General features: G+C 43.0%; 1 protein-coding gene across 6 annotated transcripts in view; it reads left to right on the forward strand.

The window, feature by feature from the left end:
* Window positions 1–293: 293 nt before the first annotated feature.
* Window positions 294–27,101, forward strand: part of HP1BP3 (heterochromatin protein 1 binding protein 3) — a 40,121-nt gene continuing 13,313 nt past the window's right edge. For 2 of the 6 annotated variants that reach the window (XM_059690941.1, XM_059690947.1), the window contains exons 1-8: window positions 294–431; window positions 5,148–5,344; window positions 5,768–5,867; window positions 12,100–12,253; window positions 13,838–13,997; window positions 17,158–17,301; window positions 18,895–18,975; window positions 21,817–21,971. In XM_059690941.1, coding sequence (XP_059546924.1) covers window positions 5,249–5,344; window positions 5,768–5,867; window positions 12,100–12,253; window positions 13,838–13,997; window positions 17,158–17,301; window positions 18,895–18,975; window positions 21,817–21,971 — 890 coding nt within the window. In that variant the 5' untranslated portion in view covers window positions 294–431; window positions 5,148–5,248. Of the gene's footprint in view, window positions 432–5,147; window positions 5,345–5,767; window positions 5,868–12,099; window positions 12,254–13,837; window positions 13,998–17,157; window positions 17,302–18,894; window positions 18,976–21,816; window positions 21,972–27,101 lie in introns of those variants that run through there. The other 4 variants (XM_059690942.1, XM_059690945.1, XM_059690943.1 and 1 more) reach the window with 4 other exon arrangements.

Consider the following 27,101-nt stretch of genomic DNA (forward strand, 5'->3'; position numbering starts at 1 on the left):
CTCCAGAGGCAGCGGGTCGCCTAAGCGGAAACCCGGTTAGGAGTAGGGGCCGAACTAGAGAGGAGAGGACGGGTAAGGAGTGCAAAGTGCCCTGCTGCGCCAAGCGACACCCGCCTCCGAAGCCAACCGGCGCCGCCAGGGCAGTGCGCGCAGCCTTGGGTCCCCGAGCGCCCTCTCGCGCCCACGCGCGCCCCACCGGGAGGAACGTCTCCGCGCTCCCTCCACTCCCGCGGGCTGGGGCCGTGGCCGCTGGCGCGCAGGGGGCGGGGCCGACGCGGGAGCGCGCGCGCGGGGCCGCGGGCAGGGGGGCGGGGCGGCAGAGCTCGGCGGCTGGGCCTGGAGGACAGCGGCGGCGCAGGCGACGAGTGGCAGCGGGAGTGGCACCGAGAGGCCGTGCGGGACGCGGGCACCAGGAAGGGGAAAGCGCAGAGGTAACAGAGGACGGAACGGGCGGGTGGTGAGTGGGCACGGCCTCGCTAGACCCCGAAGGCGAGTGGCGGAGGCCGCTTGCCCGGGGTGCCGACGCCGCTTCCCGAGAAAAGGGGGCGGGGCGCTCGGGTCCCCGGAGGTGGCGCCTTTTGTCTGCCTTCCCCGGCCGCTCCGCCCCTACTTCCCCTCCCCCCTGCGTCCAAGCCCCCTGCCCCTCTCGACGCTTCCTCGGGGGCCCTCTGGCGCGCGCTCCCGCCCTTGTTTTGTTTGTACCAGGGTGAGGGGGGTGGAGGAGGGGAGAGTGCTTCCCTGGTCTGGGGCCTTGCGTCCCAGCGCGCCTGCGCCAGGGTCCGCCCGCCGCGCTCTTATTGGCTGAGGCGTTTGCGCATGCTCTGAGGCCGCGCCGGGCCTGGCGCTCAGGTCCCGCCCTCCCCCTCACTCCCCACTCCCTCAGCGGTTTTCTTAGCCGGTTCGAAAGATGCCGGTGGCCGTGACTGGCTGCGGCGGGCCCGCCTCCCGGGTCCTTCGCCACTGCCGCCGCCATTACGGAGCTTCCTGTGGTGAGTGCGCGGACCGTTGGTGATCACGGTCTGGCGTCCCGCGGGCGGGCGCTGCCGGGTGGTGGCGTCGCCCTCGGCCGCGTGCATGCCCGAGCGCAAGCCCGGCGCTGCAGCCTCGCCGCTGCATCCTCCCGTCACTTGCCTCGCTGCCTTCATCTTGGCTCCGCTCTCCCCCCGCCTTCTGCTCGCGCACCGCACCGGCCGCTGCCCGCCTCTTTGTCTCTGCTGTTCTTTCCTTCGTGTTGGTCTCTGCGGTCTGGGCGCGTGTCGCGAGCTGTGGGCGCTGCTGGCCAGGCCCCGCCGCCGCCGCCGCGACCGGACCTAAGCTTTCCTTTTCCCGTATGGCGTTCCTAGAGCTTGGAACTCGCCGCAGCTTAGATGACGTAGTTCTAGCGAACACAGTCAGTCTTGTGAATGTGAGCGTCTGTGAAGAGACGGAGGCGAGAGTGGTGACCCGAGAGCCCCAGGTGCGAGTTCTGACACCTAGCGGACCTTTGTCTGGCACCGAGGGAGAGTCGGCCCAGCGCGGAGGACCGGCCGCGGGGAACTCACGGCCCTTCCGCGCATAAACATTCCCGGTCTCACTTCCTGTGCTTCCTAACGTTTCGTTACACTGAGGAGTGGGGGTGCAGTTAGAAATGCACGAAGGCTTCGCCTGGGGCGTTAGAGTGAGGTTAGACCAGTCATCTGTGTGGTTGGGGAAGATCCTTCAGTTTTGTTGTATCTGGCATAGGTGTTACTAGGAACTTACTAATTTTTAAATTTTATTGCTCCTTTCAAAAGTTTAATGTGTTGTGTTTCAAAGAAGAAGCAATGTCATAAAGGGTTTTTTGGCTTTGCTTTTAATGTTAGTTGGAAGGTTGAGGAGGACGTGTCCAGAACTCTTCCTGTAAAGGTGAAGATCCTGTGTAGACAGCGATTGCCTTTTGAGGGAGGGCATGTAGGGTTCATCGTGTCTGTTCCCACGATGGACACGAATTAAGTACACACTGATTTACCAGAGTGTGAAAGTGAAACAGTACGTTGCCAGCAGTCAAATTATAGGCATCCTTTTTCTGACAGGACCCAGTAAGTCTAAATATAGGGAAAGACTTGAGATTGGGAAATTTTGATCTATTTCTTGCTTAGCTGATGACATTAGAATGTATTGCATACTTTGTGGTAAAATATGAAATAATAATACTTTCCCTAGAAATCAAGGGTATCAGTAAACCGAAATATATTGTAAAGCTCCTATTTGTTGCTTTCTTTTAATATAGATAAAATTATCTAAAACGCTGAAATTCTGGACTTTTTTCTTTTGCAATTTTTTCTTTATTGCAGGTATTAAAATAACTTGCATTTCCCTTGACAAAAGCAAATTTTTGTATTGTTAATCTAACATTAAATTTAAAGAAACAAATCAGATGATTGACTAGAGAAGGACCACAGGTAAACTCAGGTTGTTTTTGGCACATAGAGGAACCCAGGTGAAAACTATAATAAGTTTCATCTTTTTTTTCGTTCAACAAATATTTTTTGAACACATTCTGTGCCTGAATGTTCTTAGACACAGGTATGCAGCAGTGAATCAGCTAGATAAGATCTCTGGCAGGGAATAAGTGATGAGGCAGCCCAAAAGTCTGATCACTCAGAGCTGCAGCAACAAACATTAAATTAATAGGTACATGATAGTGTTAGGGCAGAGTGAATTAACCATTCATATGGTTTCCTTAGCTCTCTGATGAACAGTGATGCTAAAGAAAGTACTATAAAGGAAAGCTTTAAATTCCGTCTTTACAAAGAAAAGTCAGAGCCGAGACAAACATTTCTTAATATTTATCTCAAATAACACGTTCTTTACATATATTGGATATAGTATTAAGCACTATCAGATGTCATTGTTCATTCAACTTTTCCCCCCAATATTGATCCAGCACCAACTATGTTTGGACACTTCTAGGTGCTGAGAATACAGTGGTGAATTTAAGTCTTAGCCCTTTTAGTGCTTACATTCCATTGGAGAGATACATACTAAACAAGTAAACAGACATATATTGAATTTTAGGTGGTGTAAAATGCTGTAAAGAAACCTGAAGAAGACTAAGAGCGGCGGGAGATTTTTCTGATGGGGGATAACATTGAGTAGAAACCTGATTGAAGCCTCTAGGAAAAGTGTTCCAGTTTAAGAGAACGTCAAGTGCAAACACTGATACAGGGATGGTCAAGGAACCGTCCAGAGGCCAAAAGAAGACCTGTTTTGGGGTTGACAGAGCAGAGTGATCCATATAGCAGTGGGATGTGAGATTAGTGAAATAAAAGAGGGGGTGCTAATTGGGAGGTCTTAAGAAGGTCAGGATAGGGGTGGGGGCAAATCAACTATTTCTCACTCTGCTTATTTCTGAGATTATTCCAACCTGGGCATACTTTTTTGTTTTGTTTTTTTAAATCCTCACCTGAGGATATGTTTTCATTGATTTTTAGAGAGAGGGGGAGAGAGAGAGACATTGATCACTTGCCAACTCTGGATGGAACCCCCACAGCCTTTTGATGTAGGAGAGGACACTCCAACAAACTAAGCCACCTGGCCAGGGCTGAGAATGCTTCTTATCTGATCTAATTTAAACTGTCATTCTGTCCTTAGAATAGTAGTGTCTGATGTCTTTATGGACCATGTGCCTGTTGTTGCCCTGATTTTAGTCAATTTTATCACTTTGACAGGTGTAACTTCCTGTGCCCGCCTCCCTTTTTTAACCTGTTTGTTCTAATTTTTTAGTAATTAGTAAGTACAGAGTTGACTGGAAAGACTTTGACACTTTTTTCAGTATTTTGTTTACAGAGAAAATATTTTTAAAGATATCCTGTGAATTAGAGATGACTGAAGGTTTTGTTGACTTCACAATAGCATTTTCAATCTAGCTAGTGGGTTAAGAAAGATGAATTCATCGGCGATATCATTTTACCAAAATAACCTGATTATATTTTATTTCTATATAGTGTTCACATAATAAAAGCAGTTTTGTTTAGTTTTTTTGTTTTGTTTTTATGTATGCAAATATATTACTGTCTAACTGCTAGTGGATGAATGAGCAGATCTATATATTGAAAGTATTACAAGATAGACTTTTAGGTTTCAGAAAACTAAATAATGCCCGTAAACCCAGTCTGGCCCTCTGTTTACTATCTTGAATTCTTTCAGCTTTCCTTACAGCTGATTGGTAATTCACAAGTCTGGTATTGCTCCTGATGTTTCCATAAAAAGATTCGCCCTGTACATGTGGAAACATTCTCTATGTTTGAATGTTTTGGATTTGTCCCAGTTTTAGCTTGGGACTGTTACCTGACAAATGGAAAGCTCTTAAATTCCTAGATAGGGTTAGAATTTCAAGTAGACCAGCCTACCGACTCTATGTTAATGTTCATTAGCACAGAGATATAAACACTTAACTGATCACTTTCTCATGTTGTGGAAGGATTATAAAGTGTCATTGAGTCCCAGATGAGATTTTTGGCGGGGGCAGATGATGTTAATGATCAGGTAAATTTTAGTGACATGGATTTTATCTTTGAATATTTAATTATATTCTGTGCTAGATTTGCTTACATTAAAAATATGACAAAGTCTTAGAAGCATACTTCTGTTTTTATAGGTGATGGTCTAAATTTGCTTCTCTGGGTCTGGAGACTTCTAGTATGTTACATTCTTCAGTAGTTTTTTTTTTTGCCCCTTGTATTCTTTAGTGAAGATGGAATTAAGGTTACAGGTAATTTTCCTGACCCTTTTGAGAACAATAACGATAAGTCTTTCCCCTTTAGTTAGCTGATCTTTGAGTAAAATTTGACTAAACTGTTCCTTAATCTTACTCTATTCTTTCTAAGTTCCTGATGGTAGAGGATGGGGTGGCACTTGGTTCCTTATGAGCTTTCTTGTCCTTGTCGCCTGTGTTCATGTGGAAGGTGCAACAGCTGCTGTGGCTTGTGCGTTTGTTAGTCGCTGCTTTACATAGTCTGTATTTTGATAGAGATTTTATCTTTCTGAATGATAACTGACCAGATCATCTATCATTTAACTCTTAAGTATTATAAATTTTTGTTTCCTTTGCATGTGTATTAAATGTAGACGTTTTAGTTTAGTTTTGTTTCTGTTAATCTTCACACAAGGTTTTTTCTGTGCTTTAGGTTGACTTTTCACCATACTGAAACCATTAGGAAAAAATCCTTGTGGTTAACAGCAGAGGCTTCAGAGTGTAACCTGTACTGGGGCCTAGAAATTATTTTAAATGGCGACTGATATGTCTCAAGGTGAACTCGTCCATCCTAAGGCACTCCCACTTATAGTAGGAGCTCAGCTGATCCACGCGGACAAGTTAGGTGAGGTAGGGGCTGACATATTCTTGAAGCTCACTCTCGGATCAGTCCTTGACTTCAGGCTCTACTGGGTCCTTCTTGGTATATGTTCCTTCCCCTACTTTGGGGAATCTGGATTGTGAATCTGAAAAAAATAAAATCTACAGAATTCTTTTCATCTCTCCTTTCCCTTCAAATTTCTAAGAAAACTTCCAACCTTCTATATTTATTCTCAATCACGTATAATTAGTTGTTTCCCTTTGAAATTCTTGCTAAAAGAAAATATTTTGAAAAATACTTCTTTCAAATCATATTTCACTTCAAAAAAACTTGTTAAAATTAATTTGCATCAGATTTGGGAGTAGACTTAGAATTCACCATCTTCTGATACCCAGTTAGGCCCCTTGGGAAAGAGGGAACAAAGAATTTTTTAATGCTGTCTCTTTTCTTAGAAGGTAGAAGATAGCGCCATGCCTATTCGAAGAACTGTGAATTCTACCCGGGAAACTCCTCCCAAAAGCAAGCCTGCTGAAGGGGAAGAAGGAAAGCCAGGTAAAGTAAAGCAGTGAACAACTTCAAAAGCCAAAAGTTTTAACTCCAATTTGGAGTGTCCTGTAAATTTCCTTGAACTTAATATTTTTTTTCATAGCTAAGTGTTTTGGAGGAACAATTGAAAAGAGAAGTGGTACCTGTCGGTATGTCATGTCCAGACCATATGGGCAAAATAAGGGTTTCATCTTAACTCTAAAGATTTTTGGAAGGTGAAAAATCTCATGTTCTTGGAATTAAAAACAGATAAATTGTTGGAGAGTACAGAAACAGTCAAAAAATAGCTTCTGGGCATAGTGTCATGGGAATGAAGATTCTGGAAGAATGGAGGACTTGGGTCTTCAGGATGGACAGTGGAAAACCCACCCAGAAATCCGGGAGGCCTTAAGGGAGCAAATGGGTGACCGAAACACTGGTTTATTACTTTGGTATTGGTGGAGAGTAGATTGGCCAGACAGAGGTGGGAATGTAATGAATTGAGAAAAATGTAGAGCCATCAACCTGCTCCTTCCTTTGTGGCATCTCTGACCACCTCTTCTCCTTTCCCCTTTTTCTTTTTTTTATCCTTTAAAAAAATTTTTCATTCATTTTAGAGAGGGGTGGAGAGAGAATGTGAAACATCAATTTGACATTCCACTTATTCATGCATTAATTGGTTGATTCTTGTATGTACCCTGGCCTGGAATCGACCTGCAATCTTGGCTAATCAGAATGATGCTCTAACCCAGTGGTCACCAACTGGTGGTCTGCAGACCACTGGTGGTTCATGAAGTCCGAAAGGTTGGCGACGGCTGCTCTAACCAACTGAGTTACCCAACCAGGGCCCTTATCCTTTTCCTTCTCTCCTCTCTCCCTTGCACTTTATCTCAGGTTTTCCAGGATGAACACATGGGGCTGTCCCTGTCATGACTGTTAGAACCAAGAACTGATAGAAAAGGAATTAAAAATATATGCACCCTTGTTCTTGTTGTCTTTATCCCTTGGTTCACCAGGGGTACAATCTTTTCAATCTGAGCCAGCCTTTTGTCTCAAAATCCTCAGGTAAATATTATAAGCAGCAATTTGTGTACCCTGGCGTAAGGCATTAGGTGACATGGGAATCAGCATATTAAAATAAGTGCTGGTGAGTTGAAGATGAGTTATGTTGTCTAGCACTGAGATAAGCCCCTTGGTGGCCCATCTTTTTGGTTTTTTTGTTAATCCTCACCCCAGGATATTTTTCCCATTGATTTTTTATTTTTTTTAAAATATATTTTATTGATTTTTTACAGAGAGGAAGGGAGAGAGATAGAGAGTTAGAAACATCAATGAGAGAGAAACATTGGTCAGCTGCCTCTTGCACATCTCCTACTGGGGATGTGCCCACAACCCAAGTACATGCCCTTGACCGAAATCGAACCCGGGACCTTTCAGTCCGCAGGCCGAAGCTCTATCCACTGAGCCAAACCGGTTTCGGCCCCATTGATTCTTTAAAATATATTTTTATTGATTTCAAAGAGGAAGGGAGAGGGAGAGATAGAAACATTAATGATGAGTGAGAATCATTGATCGGCCGCCTCCTGCACGCTCCCCACTGGGGATCGAGCCCACAACCTGGGCATGTGCCCTTGACTGGAATTGAACCCGGGACCCTTTCATCTGCAGGCCGACGCTCTATCCACTGAGCCAAACCAGCTAGGACTCCCATTGATTTTTTGAGTGAGTGAAAGGAAGGGGGAGAGACAAAGAGAGGGAAACATCAATGTAAGAGAGACATTGGTTGCCTCCCACATGTGCTCCAATTGGGGCCAGGGATTTAACCTGCAACCGGGTTATGTGCCCTTGACCAGAATTGAACCTGAGACCCTTCAGTCCGAGGGCCAACACTATACCCACTAGGTAGATGAGCCAAACGAGCTAGGGCCTGGTGGCCCATCTTGATCCATATTTGTTTAATAGCTAGATGAAGCCACTAAGTTACTAGTAACATCAATTTTCAGAATATATGCTAGAGGGCTCCAGGTATAACGTATCAGAAAGGTCAACCAAGAATTTATAAAGAACCAGTAAGTCACTTCACAAATTGTATGTTTGTATAATAATCTCTCTACCCCATTATAGTATTTTTATTTTGTACATGGAAATAATTAGATTTATATTTTAAATTTTATAAATCCTACATTTTACACTGAGGCACACATAATAGTATGAGTTGGAAACAATATCTAATACATAATCCATACTCAATATTGTTGAATGAACCTTTATTAAGCCATCAACCATTAAGCAATTATTCTTGAGAAAAGAATGTGAAATTAAATTTATAGCTCTATTAATCCAGTAAAACCCAATAAACCATTCTTAGCTTTTCATCCTTTTTGGAGTAAGGAAATCTATAATAATAAAAGCGTAATATGCAAATCGACCAGACAACTGTCTGGATGACCATGCTATGACACCCACTGGCTCTAGGCCAGCCAAGGTGAGTGTGATGCAATTGGTAGGGGGCCCAGCCATCGCCCCATGATCACCTTCAGAGGGAGGCTCAGGCCACCAACCAGTAGGTGGGCAGGGCCTCCCTCTGCAGGGGCAATCCATCTGGGAGCCCCAGCTGGGTGGGTGGGGTCTACCTCTTTGGAACAATCGATTGTGGAGCCCTGCTATTGATTGCCCCAAAGAGGGAAGCCCAGGCTACCTGGCCAGCGATGCTGCGGAAGGTAGGCGGGGCTATTGATTGCAAGGCTCCCAGACTGAGAAGGTGCAGGCCTGGTTGAAGGACCCTCCCCCACCCCCAAGTGCATGAATTTTGTGCACTGGGTCTCTAGTATATAAATTAATATACATATGACTAATAGTGATTTTTTAAAAAAATATATTTTTATTGTTTTCTTATGGAGAGGAAGGGAGAGGGAGAGTTAGAAATATTGATGAGAGAGAAACATTGACCAGCTGCCTCCTGCACACTCCCCACTGGGGATGTGCCCGCAACCCAGGTACATGCCCTTGACCGGAATCGAACCTGGGACCTTTCAGTCCCCAGTCCGACGCTCTATCCACTGAGCCAAACCGGTTAGGGCAATAGTGATTTTGTTTCTATTCTCGCAGCCAATTAGGTTGAAACATAGGGGAAAGGGGCAGTAAAAGGTAATCGTGATTAAGTGCATCTTGCACTTATCTGTATCACCAGATACCATCCTATCTAATAAAGAGGGAATATGCTAATTGACCCTCACGCCATCTCAAAGATGGCGGCGCCCATAGCCAATAAGGAGGGAATATGCTAATCGACTGCCACACCCTCAAAGATGGTGGCGCCCACAGCCACGAGAGGGCAGCACACAGTCCTCTCAGCCCCACCAGGGCGGCAGGTGCATAGCAAGGCCGGGTCCACCCCCAGGCGAGCCCAGCTGCTCTGCGCACCTGCCTTCAGAGTCTCCCAGTCCCCTAAGCCCCCCAGCCACCCAGGGCTGGCATGAGGCACAGGCAAGCCTCATATGGTGGCTGCCCAGCCACCCAGGGGCGCCCAAGGCTCAGGTAACCAGGACCGGCCAAGGCTTGCGCTGCCAGCAGTGGCAGCAGCAGAGGTGATGGGGGTGTTGCCTTCCCCTGATCGCCGGGTCACCTCCTGCCCCTGAAGGCTCCTGGACTGTGAGAGGGGTCAGCCTGGGCTGAGGAACCCCCCCCTTCAGTGTATGAATTTTCATGCACCAGGCCTCTAGTCCTATACAATAGAAGCCTAATATGCTAAGTGTCTGGTCGTCCGGTCGGCCGTTCAACCAACCAAAGCATAATATACTAATAATATGCTAAGACTGCTCAACCACTCGCTATGACATGCACTGACCACCAGGGGGCAGTCAGTCAACCGGTCGACCAGTCACTATGACATGCACTGACCACCGGGCCACAGATGCTCTAACCAGTAGGCTAACACATTGTTTTCGGGTAGTTTTTATTGCACGCTAACAGGTGGCGCGGGCCATTTTTGCAGTTGAATAGATTGATTACCGTTATACCTGGAAGTACATACATAATTCACCATTGTATGTGTTAGAGACCCAAATTTTGTCCTTTGGAATTCGTGTATCTGCATGTTAGCATCCCTTTAGAGCAATAAAAAAGTATAAAAATAAACGTATTTATACGTTACCCGCATTCTACCACTAGTCTATAAAAAACGTATTAATACGTGTCCCGCACTCTACTACCAGTCAACGTAAAACGTATAAATACGTTTCCCGCATACAATGTGTTAATTGGCTGCTGGGATTCGGCTGATTGGGACTGAGTGAGAGAGCCAGACATGCCCTGGAGCCCTCCCTCTACCCTCCCCGGCCCTGATTGTGCACCAATGGGATCCCTGGGCCTGGCCTGCGCCCTCTCGCAATCTGGGACCCCTTGGAGAAAGTTGGTGAGCTGGTTTTGGCCCGATCCCGCAGGCCAGGCCGAGGGACCCCACTGTGCCCGAATTCGTGCACTGGGCCTCTAGTTATAATGAAGTTCAAGCCTTACTACTTTGTGAAACAGTTCCAGAAGCAGCAGAGGAGCCCAAAGGAGGATGGGAATCACCCATGTAAGAATACAAGTGCTAGTGTACAGACTTCCCCTAAAACATTTTATTTAGTCCTTATAACTCTTCGAAGTAAGGTTACTGAGACTTGGAGATGTGGAAGAACTTGCCCTAAGATATTAAACTGGCAAGTTATAAACACTGAACTTGAATCCAGGTGTGTTTCTATCTTAAGACCCTCAATTTTGGCTAAACATATATCAGAGGATTTTCAATTTACATGCAAGTCTAGTTGAAGAGCATAATCCCAAGATGAGATTTACAAATGTTAGTTGACCATCCTGAAATTTATGGTTTAGAAATTTAACTTGAGAAACTAGAAACTCCTTTAGAATTGTATATATATGATTTGGTTATAAGAAGGAAGTGGCATTTTAAAAAGTTCTCTTATTTATATTGAAGGCCATAAGGAAGCCTTCATCATTATGCAATAATTTGTATAATTTAAGTGATCAAACTTTTCAAATATATATTTTTTGCCACGAGTCCTTTTCTTAAAAAAAAAAAAATATTTTAACTTATTTTTAGAGGGAGAGAGAAGAGAAGAAGAAACATCGATGTGAGAGCGGAACACCAATAGGCTGCCTCTTGTACACCCCCTACCAGGGACTGAGCCGAAACCTGGACATGTGCCCTGTGACCTTTTGGTGGTTTAGGTGTATGAGATGATGCCTAAACAACTGAGCCACACCAGCCAGGGTTTGAGTCCTTTTCTTTGAAGTCCCTGCTAACCATTTCTTGGGGCTCTGTATTTTATAGTAGTTCCTCAAAGACATGCTAACAAAAGACACAAACAACTGCAGACCTCAGTATTCCCGCTCAGGTTTCTACTCTTGCCTCAGTCATTTTACTTGGAAAGCACATGTTAAAAGTAGCCTTAACATGCATTAAGTCATGGCTCAGTGGGTGAGCGTCAGCCTATGAACCAGGAGTTTATGGTTTGATTCCTGGTCAGGGCACATGCCTGGGTTGCAGGCTCAATCCCCAGTGTGGGGCATGCAGAAGGCGGTTGGCTGATCAATGATTCTCTTTTATCAATGTTTCTGTCTCTCCCTCTTCCTTCCTCTCTAAAAACATGTTTTAAAAAAAGAAGAAGAAAATGGCCCAGCCAGCATGGCTCAGTAGTTGAGCATCAGCCTATGAACCAGGAAGTCACGGTTCAATGACCATTCAGAGCACATGCCCCAGTTGGGGGCTCAATCCCCAGAGGGGGACTAGCAGGAGTCAGCTGATCAATAATTCTCTCTTATCGTTGATGTTTTTATCTCTCCCTCTCTATAATCAGTATATTTTAAAAAAGAGAAAGAAAATACATGTTAATTTTCTGTTACTTATTCCCTTACTAGACATTATCTGTTAAGTGATGAAATGGCTAATCTTTTAATTCTGGGTCTCATCATTAATATTGTAGATATTTGATTTGAGGTAAAATAAGTTTCTCTTTTATGTAATTTCCTGGTCTGTATCCACTTCTCGCACAATTGTCTGGATAAACACCTTGCATAGTCAACTTGAATGACATCAATAGGGAAAGAAAACTGTACTCATAAGTCACTTGTTCATTTTAGAATCTATTGGTTAATTGGGACATTTGTCTTACATGTTTAATAAGATAAACCTTTACCCTTTTATTGACTCAAGCTCTAATATGTCTACTTGGTGCAATTCTGCTCACCTGATTTTTAGAACCAGACATAAGTTCAGAGGAATCTGTCTCTACTGTAGAAGAACAAGAGAATGAAACTCCACCTGCTACATCTAGTGAGACAGAGCAGCCAAAGGGGGAACCTGAGAATGCAGAGAAGGAAGAAAACAAGTCCTCTGAGGAAACCAAAAAGGAGTAAGGAGTTACGCCTTGTTGCTATATGTAATTAAAGTATGTAAAAAGACTGTAGACAAGATTGTTTGGGTTTGTTTTTAAATATGTTTTTATTGATTTCAGAGAGAGGAAAGGGGAGAGAGAGGGGGATAGAAACATCAATAATGAGAGAGAATCATCGATCGACTGTCTCCTGCATGCTCCCTACTGGGGATTGAGCCTGCAACCTGGGATGTACCCTGACTGGGAATAGAACCACGACCTCCTGGTTCATGGGTTGATTGATGCTCAACCACTGAGCCACACCAGCCGATCTGTAGACAAAATTGTTTTAAAGTGTCATAACATTGGTTTATGCTAGATACTTGCTTTTTTGTTTTATGTTTTAGAATTACCATTTGAAATAGGTTTATTATGTAGATGTATGGCCTATTAGAATATGTAGTGGTTGTCAAAACAATGGTTTAGATCAGGGGTCCTCAAACTTTTTAAACGGGGGGCCAGTTCACTGTCCCTCAACTGTTGGAGGGCCGGACTATAGTTTTAAAAAAACGATGAACAAATTCCTATGCACACTGCACATATCTTATTTTGAAGTAAAAAAACAAAATGGGAACAAATACAATATTTGTATTTGCATGTGACCCGCAGGCCGTAGTTTGAGGACCCCTGGTTTAGATAATCCAAAATTCATTCCTTTTGGCTTTGGAATGTGTTTTTGTGCTTATAATTCATTGTGGGAGTGTCTGATATTTTAAGCATTGACATAATTTCAAATGAAACATTATTATAAAAATCTGACCTTGCCCTGGCCCATGTCCTCATTGGTTAGAGGTATCGGCCTTCGCACCAAAGGGTTCCAGGTTTAATTCCTGGTAGGTGCAGGTTCTATCCCTGGCCCTGTCGGGGTGTATGTGGGAGGAAACCAATTGATGTGTCTCTGTCATATCAATGTTTCTCTCCCTTCCTCTCTCCCCTATTCCCTTCTTCCCTTCCACTCTTTCCAAAAAATCAATGGCAAAAAAATATCCTTGGGTGAGGTTTAACAACAACAACAAAATCAGTTGGATTGGTGTCATCACGTGCCCCAGAAGGTTGCTGGTTTTATTCTGGGTCAGGGCACATGGCCCAGGTTGCAGGCTTGATCCCCAGTAGGAGACGTGTAGGAGGCAGCTGAACAATGTTTTGTTCTCACATTGTTTCTCTCTCCCTTCCTGTCTAAAATCAGTTAAAAAAAAAAAAAAGATAATTTAGTAATAACTATACCTTTTAGATGTAATCCTCAGGGAATCCTTTATCCCAGTTACATGGGTATACATAAAATCTAGAAATTTTTGTTGTTAATCCTCACCCAAGGATATTTTCCCATTGATTTTTAGAGGACGTGGAAAGGAGAGCAGCACCACTTAGCAACACCAGCCAGGGCAGCACCCTATTTTTTTTTTTTTAATGTTTTATTTAGTAAAATTTTGTTAAAATACGTGTCACCTTAGTGTGGAAGTAAAATAAAGCATTAATTTTTATCCTGCCTCCTTTTTCTCTTTCTGACGTTATGCCCCTTTCTGGAAAGTTTATTTTGCACAATAACAATTCTTTATTTTAAAGAGAGAAAGACCAGTCTAAAGAAAAGGAGAAGAAAGTGAAAAAAACAATACCTTCTTGGGCTACTCTTTCTGCCAGCCAGCTCGCCAGGGCCCAGAGACAAACACCGATGGCCTCCTCCCCACGTCCTAAGATGGATGCGATCCTAACTGAGGCCATTAAGGCAAGTTTTTACTTCCAGAAATTTATTGTAGGTTTATTCTGTTCTTCTTTTGCTTATTTGGAAATGATATACTCCTGTCCGTCCAGACATCAGAAATGTTGCTCTGCTTCCTAAAAGAGAATAGAAGTAAGCCATTTTGAAGTTTGTTTCTTATAATGTAATTATATTTGATGAGCACTTGTTTATTTTTTTTAAATTCAGATTTCCCATAGCAAGTTATTTTAAATATCTTTAGATTTTTCTTTTCGTTTACTGGTTGAGTATTGTTTTATTTGAAGGCTTAACGTGTTAATTCATTCAACAAATATTTAAGGGCTAACTTCTCTGTGTCAGGCAACTCTACATATGATATAGTATAGAATAGGACAAAACGGCCCTTGCCCTTATGAAATCTAATGGTGGTTCAGGGTAACTAAATAATGTTGAGAACTTTGATCTTAAAAAAATATACCATCTATCCTTAATTCCATTTTCAAAGATGAGTGTCTAATATTTAGTGGTTATCTTTCGAACCTGAGTTATAAGAAATTCTCTTACTACTATGCCTCATCACCTAGCCATTCCAAGATACTTGCAAAATGCTGTAATCCATTGACTTTAATTACTCATGTGATCATCATATACGGTTTTATTTTAAATTTTTAAAAATATATTTTTCTTGCCCTGACCGGTTTGGCTCAGTGGATGGAGCGTCGGCCTGCTGACTGAGGGGTCCCAGGTTTGAGTCCAGTCAAGGGCATGTGCCCAGTGTGGGGTGTGCAGGAGGCAGCTGATCCATGTTTCTCTCCCATCGATGTTTCTGACTATCCCTCTCCCTTCTTCTCTGTAAAAAATCAATATATAAAAAAAGAAAAAGAAAAAAAATAGATATTTTTTTATTCTTGATTTCAGAGAGAGAGGGAAAGGGAGATAGAAAGAAACATCAGTGATGAGAGAGAATCATTGATCGCTGCCTTCTGCACGCCCCACACTGGGGATCGAGCCTGCAACCCGGGCATGTGCCCTGACCAAGAATCGAACCGTGACCTGTTGGTTCCTAGGTCGATGCTCAACCACTGAGCCACGCCAGCTGGGCCTTATTTTAATTTTTTTTTATTTGTATTTTAGAGAGGAAGGGAGAGGAAGAGAGATAGAAACATCAGTGATGAGAGAGAATCATTGATTGGCTGCCTTTTGCACGCCCCCAACTGGGGATCGAGCCCGCAACCCGGGCATGTGCCCTTGACTGGAATGGAACCTGGGACCCTCCAGTCCGCAGTCCGACGCTCTATCCACTGAGCTAAACCAGCTAGGGCCTTATTTTAATTTTTAAGGTTATCTTTTAACCTGATCTTGCCATTTTTTGTGTAAACTTTTCTAGTTAATTTTGCTTTGTTTGTTTTATATGAGCCATAAACGTCTTCATTTTAGGTACCTTGTCCTTAGAGCTGAGCTAGAAATGGGGGGAGAGAGAGAGATCAATTTAACTAAGGGTGGTGTTTATAGGAAAGAGCAACGTGGAGGTCATTCTCAGAATTTGAGAAGACTGCACTGACACAAACTGGAAAAGGCTTTGTTTTCAGACTTCTCCCTGCACTCTTTCAAGAGTGCTCTCAACTCAGTAAGAAGTTTCTTATTTTAGATAGCTTCACTATAGAGATCTCTTTTCTTTTTTTTTTTTCTTTTTTTTTTAAAATATATTTTATTGATTTTTTACAGAGAGGAAGGGAGAGAGATAGTTAGAAACATCGATGAGAGAGAAACATCGGTCAGCTGCCTCCTGCACATCTCCTACTGGGGATGTGCCCACAACCAAGGTACATGCCCTTGACCGGAATCGAACCTGGGACCTTTCAGTTCGCAGGCCGACGCTCTATCCACTGAGCCAAACCGGTTTCGGCGAGATCTCTTTTCTTTATGTTGCCTTTCTTCAAGGATTTCCCTTCAAGACCTCTCAGCCTAGGATTGGAGGAGTAGACTAGAATTACAGTGAGGACAGAGAAGGGTCTGAAATTTTAAAATATTATAACAGTATAATTAGACCTAAAGAATGGTTTGGATATGAGTATGCATATTCCATGCAGTGTAATAAATCATGGTTTTAGACCACTGGTAATATTTTCTGGATCAAACAAGATTCCTGATGTCTACTTCCATCTCATTGTCAGTCTGGAGAAGCAAGGGATTGTTTTAACATTAAAGAGTTCTTTTTTGGGCTATTTTCTTTCCTTTGTTTTTTAATAAGATCAGGAGTCAACAATAGGTTGTAATAGGTCAGAGACATTAACTTCAAGTAAGTGGACTCATATTAACAGAATTTCTTTTGTGTTGCACAATCTTTTCTTGTCTGGGTTGTTTTTCTTTATTGTCAAAGTGTTTAAGATAACACTCAACCAAGTCTTTACCCAATGAGAATGAGTATGCACTACATTTAGTTTATAGACAGTGGCAACACAAAATTGTTAGACTAGCCCATGAGAGAAATAACAGGTGCTATTTAAGTGTGCTTCAAAATGTAAAGCATTTGAAAATATTTGCTGCCTTAAGTGACACAATGACCTGCTTAAGTCTTCCATGGGCATTAGTCAAATGAAATATAGATAAATAGAATGGAAATGGAGGAGGGCACGTTAAATTGCAATTTAATGCCCTGTTGTTATCTAAAATGCCCCTTATGCTTTGCCACCTATAAATCCAGTTTTATGCCATTTATTCAGATTATCTTCACTTAGGTTCTCTGCCGACACTCACAGAAAGCCTGCAGAGAAATACTGGTCTGGTGTGCCAAAACTTATTCCATAAAATAGGTGAGATCTGTGATCCAGTGTTCTGCTTTCCTTGTTTTAATGCTAACAATTGTATTCTAAATATAAAATAGAATTAAAATGGAATGAGGTTCTTCATTAACACAAAATATTGTTCACATGTTGTATCTTCTCTGGTATTTTGAACAATTTAATTTTAAAATATTGTTGCAGAAATATTTTAATTCTTCATTTCTCCACAGCCGTGATGAACTGAACTTACCTGAGATTCTGTTCATTCGTTCCTGCCATTTTTTTCATCCATTATTAAGTTCACTTCCAAAATAATTTATTTTGAAAACCTGTGTAAGCTGCTCTGTTTAAAGAAAAGCAGTGAGTTGAAAGTAATGTGTATGGTTTGGTAAATCGTTTTCTAGGCATGCTTCCAGAAGAGTGGTGCATCAGTTGTTGCTATTCGAAAATATATCATCCATAAGTACCCTTCACTGGAGTTGGAGAGAAGGGGCTACCTCCTTAAACAAGCACTGAAAAGAGAATTAAATAGAGGTGTCATCAAACAGGTATTACACAGTTGTTGGTAATAAGATCATTCCAACATATAAGTCCATATTTAGTAACATTTAGGCTTTTTATAACTTTTTTGTTAAGAATAAGTTAACTTGATGAAATGCTTAAGCTTAACCTAGTTTTACTATCTGAGACTAGGTTTCCAAATCACTGCCAGTTAACTAGTCTAGAGAGCAGAAGCAGTAGGATAGTGTAATTATTTTCTAGCTGCTTGTACATTTAATTGGATTTTCTTTGGATGCTTTGTGCTGTAGATGAGAAGCAAGGTTAAGGAATCCTTTTATTACTGCAGCAAAATGATAATTGCTTTTGTCTTGGATTTGTTAGATTTAAAGTCTTGCTAAACTAATATTGATTTCAAGCATAAATCTGTGATAATTTGCATAGTACATCAAAACATTGCTTAGAATCATGCAAATATAAAGCGAGAATGGACTTTACACCTTCTTCAGAGGGATGAAATAACTACCGAGGTCCCATGGGAGTGGCGAAGGTGGTTATCTAAGGACCCAGTTCACTGCATTCCCAGAGTCCTCTTGCCTTTTTATCTTTCTGCCTAGATTGATTAATACAGAGTTCTGTGCCACTCCGGCATTTAAACTCTTTGGGAACTTTCAACCAGTACTTAATTCCACCAGAATATATAGGTGTCTCCTGTGTGCCAGGTGCTTGTGGGACCCATCAGGGAAGAAAACAGATTTCTGCTGTGTGGAGCTTACATTCTAGCTTTCTCAAAATGTCAAACTGATATATAAATGGGTCTTTAAAATAATCATCAATTAAAAGATATTATCTAACCAATATAATCAGAACCAAAGACCTGTCCTATATCACAGTGTATGTTAGCACAGTTTGTGATCTGGCTTTGTGTTTTTCTTTATGAAAATAATGGTTTGTGACTTATTCTTGCCTTGTAGCCTGACCCTCTGCTTGATGTTTATAAGCTGGAAACATTTCAGCTAGATTGCTATGTTCATAGCAGTGTGGGTAAAGCTAAAGTGTGGAGGACTCAGGGTAATGTAAATCAACTTTAAAGTTCTATGAAAGTGCTTTGTAAACTATGGAAAGGAAATATGTAGCATGACTTACATAACCTTTCCCATATATAGGAAAAATCTATAATGGGCAAACTGGGAGGCATTATGGCCTGAGATGAAGTAGGCTGTAAACTTTTGCCAAGTAGCTATCGCCCTTTCAAGACAGAAGATTTTTCATTTTCCCCAGCAGATTGTCCCTTCTTTCCATGGGACTTTTTTTTTTTTTTTTGGACCGAGAGAGTTTATAATAGACAATCTGTATCACAATAGCATTCTTCCCCAAATTTGTAGATGAGGAAACAAAAGCTGAGGGTTTACAGGGTTGTTCAATATTGAATAGCTAGATAGTACCATAAATAGAATTCAGTCCGTCTTTTGACTAATCCATTGTTTGTTTGTTTCTCTCTGACAAGTTGAACAGCATTTTACATTAGTTCTTGTATTACTGTTCCCTGTAATTTGCTTATTAATCCGATATAAAGTTATAAATGTGAATGCTAGAATAATTTAAAAATGTTGGTTATTACAATTAAATTTAATTTACTTTAGGTAAAAGGGAAGGGTGCTTCTGGGAGTTTTGTTGTGGTCCAGAAATCAAGAAAAACCCCTCAAAAATCCAGAAACAGAAAGGTAAGAAGACTATACCATAGTTTGATTGTACATGGGATATTGTTACTACTACTCAAAATAGCAACTTTGTGCCGTGCCCTGTGCCATGTTTGCCTTTTTATTAAGTCCTAGAAAGGTTACAAGTAATTTACTCACTCTTGCCCGCCTAGTGAACAGAATAGACAGTGTGCAAATCCAAGCACTCCAACCCCAGAGTCTGTGGACTCAACTGCCCTGTTAAGTTATGGGAAGCTGTATGAAATTATCCTACTTTTTGTGAAATATAAACTATAAGAGGCACACACAAAAACACCCCCCAAAAAAACACACCCTAAAAAATAAATAAACTACAAGAGGCAAACAAGCATATTTCTACTCATTATATCCCAAAACTATTTTCAGAGCCAGTTTTTCTTCTCTTTCCTCCTCTCCAACATACATAATTTCATTTATGGAAAATATTCAGTAATAAAGTGAAATAACTATTCATGCCCTGGCTGGTTTGGCTCAGTGGATGGAGCATCGGCCTGTGGACTGAAGGGTCCTGGGTTGTATTCCGGTCAAGGGCATGTACCTTGGTTGTAGGCACATCCCCAGTAGGGGGTGTGCAGGAGGCAGCTGATCGATGTTTCTCTCGCATCGATGTTTCTAACTCTATATCCCTCTCCCTTCCTCTCTGTAAAAAATCAATAAAATATATTTTAAAAAATAAGTAACTGAGTTGGGGGGGGGATAACTATCCAGTATTTCCTCTATGTTAGTTGAAATAATGAATATTCCTCTATATCTTTATTTTCACAACTCTGAAAATTTTTGTACTTTTTTCATAAACCTGGCAAGCACTTTCAAAATGAACTGTGCAGTGCTTTTTGGTGCTCCATGATACTTTTTCATTGTTAATGAATTAAGGCCTTGGAATTCTTTTTTTTTTAATTTATTTTTAATATATTTTTATTGATTTCAGAGAGAAAGGGGGAGAGAGAGAAACATTAATGTTGAGAAAGAATCATTGATCGTCTTCCCCCTGCAGGCCCCCTACTGGGGATCAAGCCCACAACCCAGGCTGTGCCCCGACAGGGAGTAAAACCAGGGAATCAAACCATCACCACCTGGTTCATAGGCCAACTCTCAACCACTGAACAACACAGGCCAGGCCCGGTTTTTATTTTTATACTAGGGGCCCGGTGCACGAAATTCGTGCACTGGGTGTGTGTGGGCGGGGGAGTGTCCCTCAGCCCAGCCTGCCCCCTCTCACATACTGGGAGCCCTCAGGCGTTGACACCCATCACCCTCCAATCGCAGGATCGGCCCCTTGCCCAGGCCTGATGCCTCTGACAGAGGTGTCAGGCCTGGGCGGGGGACCCTTATTTCCCCCCATCACTGGTTCTGCCCCCAGCCCAGGCCTGATGCCTCTGGCCCAGGTGTCAGGCCTGGGCAGGGGACCCCCAGACCCCTCAGATTGTTGGCTCTGCCCCTTGCCCAGGCCTGACGCCTCCGCCAGAGATGTCAGGCTTGGACAGGGGACCCCCATCTCCCCCTGATCACTGGCTCTGACCCCCGCCCAGGCCTGAGGCCTCTGGCCCAGGAATCATGCCTGGGCAGGGGACCTCCATCTCCCTCTTATCACTTGCTCCACCCCCTGCCCAAGCCTGATGCCTCTGACCCAGGCTTCAGGCCTGGGCAAGGGGACCATCATATCCCTCCAATCTCTGGCTCCGCCCCCCACCTAGGCCTGATGCCTCTGGCCCAGGCATCAGGCCTGGGCAGGGGACCCCCAGCCCCCCGCCCAGGCCTGATGCCTCAGCCAGAGGAGTTGACCCTCATCACCCTCCGATCACCAATCACCGGATCAGCCCCTTGACCAGGCCTGAGGCCTCCGGCAGAGGTGTCAGGCCTGGGCAGGGGATCCCCAGCTCCCCGCGGTTGCAGGCTCCGCCCCTGCCCGCGATCTCCCGCTCTGCCCCTGCCCAGGCCTAACACCTCTGGCCGAAGCATTAGGCCTGGGCAGGGGACCCCCAGCTCCCGCGGTTGCAGGCTCTGCCCCTGCCCAGGCCTAACGCCTCTGGCCTAAGCGTCCGGCCCGGGCAGCAGGGACCCACAGTGGCAGCGGGGGGCGCCGCGATCGCGCGGGCTCCACCCCTGCCCCTGCAGGACGCCTCTGGCTGAGGCGTCCGGCTCGGGCAGCGGGGATCCGCAGCTGCAGCGGCCCCGCGATCATGGGCTCCGCTTTAGGCCCAGGCAAGGGACCCCTAGCTCCCGGGACTGCCAGCTTCGACCGTGCCCAGTTCCCATCGCTGGCTCCACCCCTACTTCCTGCTATCATTGGCCAGGGCAGCAAAGGCACCTGATTCTCCTATCATGGCTGGGGGGCGGGGCAAAGGCGGCCCCTGGGCTGCCTTTGCCCTGCCCCCCACCTCTTAGCTCCCCCCTGGGTTTCCGATCATTGTCAGTGGCAGGGGGCTTCTTCCTGCTTTTCCTTTCGCCTCCCTGCATTGTGCCTACATATGCAAATTAGCCGCCATTTTTGTTGGCAGTTAACTGCCATCTTAGTTGGCAGTTAATTTGCATATAGCCCTGATTAGCCAATGAAAAGGGTAGCGCCGTACGCCAATTACCATTTTTCTCTTTTATTAGTGTAGATGTATTTTTAACTCGCTTAATCTAAAATTTGAATCTTACATTGCCACACAAGTAAAATTACAGCACTGTGATATGATTTCTTTGAATGTGAAAAGAATGATAATTTTGAATTGGTTGGTTGATTTGGCAGCCAACTTAGAAAAAGCCTTTGAGTTGAATATAGAAGCATTTGTATCAAAAGCTCTACATTCTGTAATGATAATTTTTGATATTATATTTCAGAACAGGAGCTCTGCAGTGGATCCAGAACCACAAGTAAAATTGGAGGATATCCTCCCACTGGCCTTTACTCGCCTTTGTGAACCTAAAGAAGCTTCCTACAGTCTCATCAGAAAATATGTGTCTCAGTATTACCCTAAACTTAGAGTGGATATCAGGTATGACCTGTTGGCCTGGATTTTAAAGCATAGATATTTGTTATTCCCTTAGCCCCTTTTCATGAGAAAGGAGAAAGATTAAATGTTCAAAGGATTATTGTTAGCTAGGAATAAAATTTTTTTTGTGGATTTTTTAATTTTTTCTCTCATTATGTGTTCTTTTTCATATCTCCATATGTAGTTTGGTTTTTTTTGGAAACCCAAACTGCATGTTAACTTTTATAAGGCACTCATAGAGTAACTTTTTTTAAAAATTGATTTCAGAGAGGAAGGGAGAGAGAGAAACATCAGTGATGAGCGAGAATCATTGATCAGCTGCCTCCTGCATGCCACACACTGAGGACCGAACCTGAAACCCGGGCATGTGCCCTTGATCGGAATCAAAACCAGGACCCTCAGTCCCAGGCTGAAGCTCTACCCACTGAGTCATACTGGCTAGGGCAGCATTAAACTTTTTTTTTTTTCTTTTTTAAATATATTTTTATTGATTTTTTACAGAGAGGAAGGGAGAGAGATAGAGAGTTAGAAACATCGATGAGAGAGAGAAACATCGATCAGCTGCCTCCTGCACATCTCCTACTGGGGATGTGCCCGCAACCAAGGTACATGCCCTTGACCGGAATCGAACCTGGGACCTTTCAGTCCGCAGGCTGACGCTCTATCCACTGAGCCAAACCGGTTTCGGCAAATGTACAGTTTTTAATGGTATTAAATCCTATGTAATAGAAGCCTAATATGCTAAGTGTCTGATTGTCGTTCAACCAATCAAAGCATAATATGCTAATGATATGCAAAGGCCGTTCAACTGCTTGCTATGACATGCACTGACCACAAGGGGGTAGGTAGTTGACTGATAGGCTAGCTTGCTGCTGGGGTCCGGCCAATCGTGACTGAGTGAGATCGTGACTGAGTGAGACGATGGTGACTGGGCTGGACATGCCCTGGAGCCCTCCCAGCTGACCAACCACCCATGTTCCTCCCCCAATCATACACCGGTGGGGTCCCTCGGCTTGGCCTGCGTTCTCTTGCAATCTGGGACCCCTTCAGAGATGTCAGAGAGCCGGTTTAGGCCCCATCCCACAGGCCAGGCTAAGGGACCCCACTGGTGCACGAATTTGTGCACTGGGCCTCTAGTCTATTCATAATGTGCTACCAACAGCACCATCCATCTGTAGAATTCTTTTTATCTTGTAAAATTGCAGCTTGGTACCTATTAGCAAGAACTGCTCATTTTCTTTTCCTCCAGACCCTGGTACCACCATTCTACCTTCTGTCTCTGATTTTGTAACCTGGTTCTTCCACTGCCTTGTTATGTGACTTTTGAGAAATGACTTGAGTTTTCTATGTCACTTAATTTCCCCTTCAGTAAAGTATGGGAAATACTAGTACCTGTTTCTTGGGGTTGTTGAGTTATCTTATTTATTTAGAACAGCACTTGGCACCATAGTACATGCAAAATGGTGTGTTATAGATTAGAGAATTTTTCAGAAAAGAGCTGTGCCTAGGAGTTAGTAGTAAGTTAAAAACATGGGCATTGATTATGTCTAGACCAGGGGTCCTCAAACTACGGCCCGCGGGCCACATGCAAATACAAATATTGTATTTGCTCCCATTTTGTTTTTTTTACTTCAAAATAAGATATGTGCAGTGTGCATAGGAATTTGTTTATAGTTTTTTTTTAAACTATAGTCCGGACCTCCAATGGTCTGAGGGACAGTGAACTGGCCCCCTGTTTAAAAAGTTTGAGGACCCCCTGGTCTAGACCAACGGTTCTCAACCTGTGGGTCGCGACCCCTTTGGGGGTCGAACGACCCTTTCACAGGGGTCGACCAAGACCATCGGAAAACACATATATAATTACATATTGTTTTTGTGATTAATCACTATGCTTTAATTATGTTCAATTTGTAACAATGAAAATACATCTTGCATATCAGGTATTTACATGACGATTCATAACAGTAGCAAAATTATAGTTATGAAGTAGCAACGAAAATAATTTTATGTTTGGGGGTCACCACAACATGAGGAACTGTATTAAAGGGTCATGGCATTAGGAAGGTTGAGAACCACTGGTCTAGACGAATGTGTAGAATTAAGTGGGATGACAAAGGAGAAAAGGATGGGAAAGGAGCTTCATTAGAAAATGTCAGAGGCAGGGGTTGGCATTCTTTTTGGGGAACTGAAAGAAGCCTGGGTCTGACTGGATCTAGCTTAACAAGGGGTGGGAACCATATCACCAAAGGCTTTGGAGCTGGATTGAGGCATTTACACCTGACACCTGTTTTGTTGAGTAACATTAATAAAGATATATCTTGCCCTAGCCAGTTGTTCAGTGGTTAGAGCATCGGACTGCAGGGTCCTGGGTTCCATTCCGGTCAAGGGCATGTACCTCGGTTGCAGGCTTCTCCCCTGCCAGGGCTCATGCAGGAGGCAACCAATGGATGTGTTTCTCTCACATCGATATTTCTCTGTCTTTCCCTCTTCTACTCTCTCTAAAAATCAATGGAAAAATATCCTCAGGTAACGATTTTTTTAAATAAATAATAAAATAAAAATCTATGAAAAAAATACTCTCGGGTGAGGAGTAACAAAAATAAACAAATATCTTCATAGGCATTTTGACCTTAGAATGGAGTGCAGTGTGAAGACAGCAGCACAGTGCCCAGAAAGGAGGGCATGGTGGCTTGTGTTAAGGTTATGGCTGTGATTAGAGAGAGCCAATCTGAGAATCATTAAAGCAGTTGGTAAATAAGTTTTATCTGAAGATAGGAATGATAGAACTCTGAGTGAATGATGGGATTCTTGCCTAGGACAAGGTATATGCTAACATAATTTGTGCTGAAGGGAACTAATGTAACTGATACTCATTCCTGGAGCATTTGAACCCAGGTTAGGAAGATTCTTTTCAGACCAGTTATTTAATTTAATAAGAGTCAGGGTTTCAGTGTTTTACTTAAGCTGTGATTGCCCCCATTAGAAATCAGCCTTTAAGCAATCTAACTTATAAAGCAAGTAAGAGAAAAATTTTCACAGTTAAATTATTCCCTCAGTTATGTTCCCAAAGCTCTTTGCCCATACTTTAACCCTAACTGTTATCATTCTCTACCATAATTATGTATTCATTATCTTCTAACTTCCTTGAGTTTAATGACCAGATCTATGTGTTTATTCTTGCATAACCATACTAAGTACCTAGTAAATGTTTGTGGAATGAACGACTTAAGAGAGTGTGTATGTTTTGGGTCTTAGCATAAATCATATTTCTCCTGAATGGAACCACACTGGCTTAGAAATTTTTTCATTGGGAGTTGTTTTTATTGGGAGTATTTTTCATTTCAATTGTCAGGGGGTGTATAAGATTTGATGGTATAGTTCCTACTCTATAGCATCCTGTTAGAACATGGGGGATCCCCTCTACTCTTCTTCCCCAAGCATATGGATGATGCCATTAATGACTCTATTGCAACTCAGCTTGTAATACTTAATGATTATAAAAATTCAAAATTGCCCAGCCAGTGTTGCTCAGTGGTTGAGCGTCAACCCATGCACCAAGAGGTCACCAGGTCAGTTCCCTTTCAGGGCACATGCTGGGGTTTTAGGCTCGATCCCTAGTGGGGGACATGCAAAAGGTGGCCAATTGATGTTGATGTTTCTCTCTCATTGCTATTTCTCTCACTTTCCCTCTCTACAAATGAATAAAAACACTTTTTAACAAAAGATTCAGCCTTAACCAGTTTGGCTTAGTGGATAGAGCTTCAGCCTGTGGGCTGAAGGGTCCCAGGTTCGAATCCAGTCAAGGGCACGTACCTCAGTTGCAGGCTGACCCCAGCAGCCACATAGGGGAGGCAATCAAATCAATGTTTCTCTCTCACTTCGTTTCTCTCTTTGTCTCTTCCCCTCCCTCCCACTCTCTAAAAATCAATGGAAAAGTGTCCTCAGGTGAGAATTAACAAAAAACAAAAATAAAATAAAAATTTTAAAAAGATTCAAAGTTTCTTCTCCAAAGAAAATGATCAAAGCTCAGTGATGCACCTCAAATAATAATAGTGGGGCCCTCATTATTTTGCACCACTGATCTTTTCTGTCTAACGAGCAGCTAACCAGTTTCAAATAAGTTGCTTGATACTCTGTTCATTTGGGGACTGTTCTAGTAATTCTTGAAAGGTGTGGCAAAACATGTCACCAAACCTTTGTATTGTGATTAAGCCTTGCTTCCTGTTGTTGGCCCAGATGTAAAGTGTTCCATTTGACTCTATCTTGTTCCATACCACATACCCTTTAGGTCCAAAGTAAACTTGTTTTCTCTCTGCACCTAAGGTTCCCCAGCTGCCATTCAGGCTTCTGCCCCTTGACAGAACAGCTCTTGCTTCAACACTTTGTTCTTCTGTTACTTTTCTTTTCTTTTTTTTTTTTTTTTAATATATTTTATTGATTTTTTACAGAGAGGAAGGGAGAAGGATAGAGAGTTAGAAACATCGATGAGAGAGAAACATCAACCAGCTGCCTCCTGCACACCCCCCACTGGGGATGTGCCCTGCAACCAAGGTACATGCCCTTGGCCGGAATCGAACCTGGGACCCTTCAGTCCGCAGGCCGACGCTCTATCCACTGAGCCAAACCGGTTAGGGCTTCTGTTACTTTTCTTATGTTTTTAATGACACTCCATTTCTTCTTGCCTGCCATTTGGTTTTGACAACGTTTGTTTGTTTTTTAATGACAAGTCTCTTAGGACAGAGATACACTATGTTAAAAACAACCTATTTTGTTTCTCGGGGACTTGTATTTTACTAAGCTGATGTTTAGATACTGGTTTGTAAAAAGTGACTCAGTTGTTTTTTGTTAATGTATATATATATATACATTTTTAAAACCAGTTAGGAATTTGCCCCAGTGAATTCTAGAGTTGGATAGAACTTTAAAGATACCCGTTCTTTGCTTGATTACACAATGTGATTGCTGTTATGATTGGATAATAAATGATAGGTTTTTGGAATGCCCTGAGATTTGGAAACTGGTCTGTATGTACAGGTAATGACTTAGCATCCTTGCTGGAAGAAAAAGAATGCCACTTGCTAAAGTAATTTATTACTTTATTGTCCATTTTAACAAAGTAATACATGTAATAGA

The sequence above is a fragment of the Myotis daubentonii genome, chromosome 3, assembly GCF_963259705.1.
Source record: "Myotis daubentonii chromosome 3, mMyoDau2.1, whole genome shotgun sequence".
NCBI lineage: Eukaryota > Metazoa > Chordata > Mammalia > Chiroptera > Vespertilionidae > Myotis > Myotis daubentonii.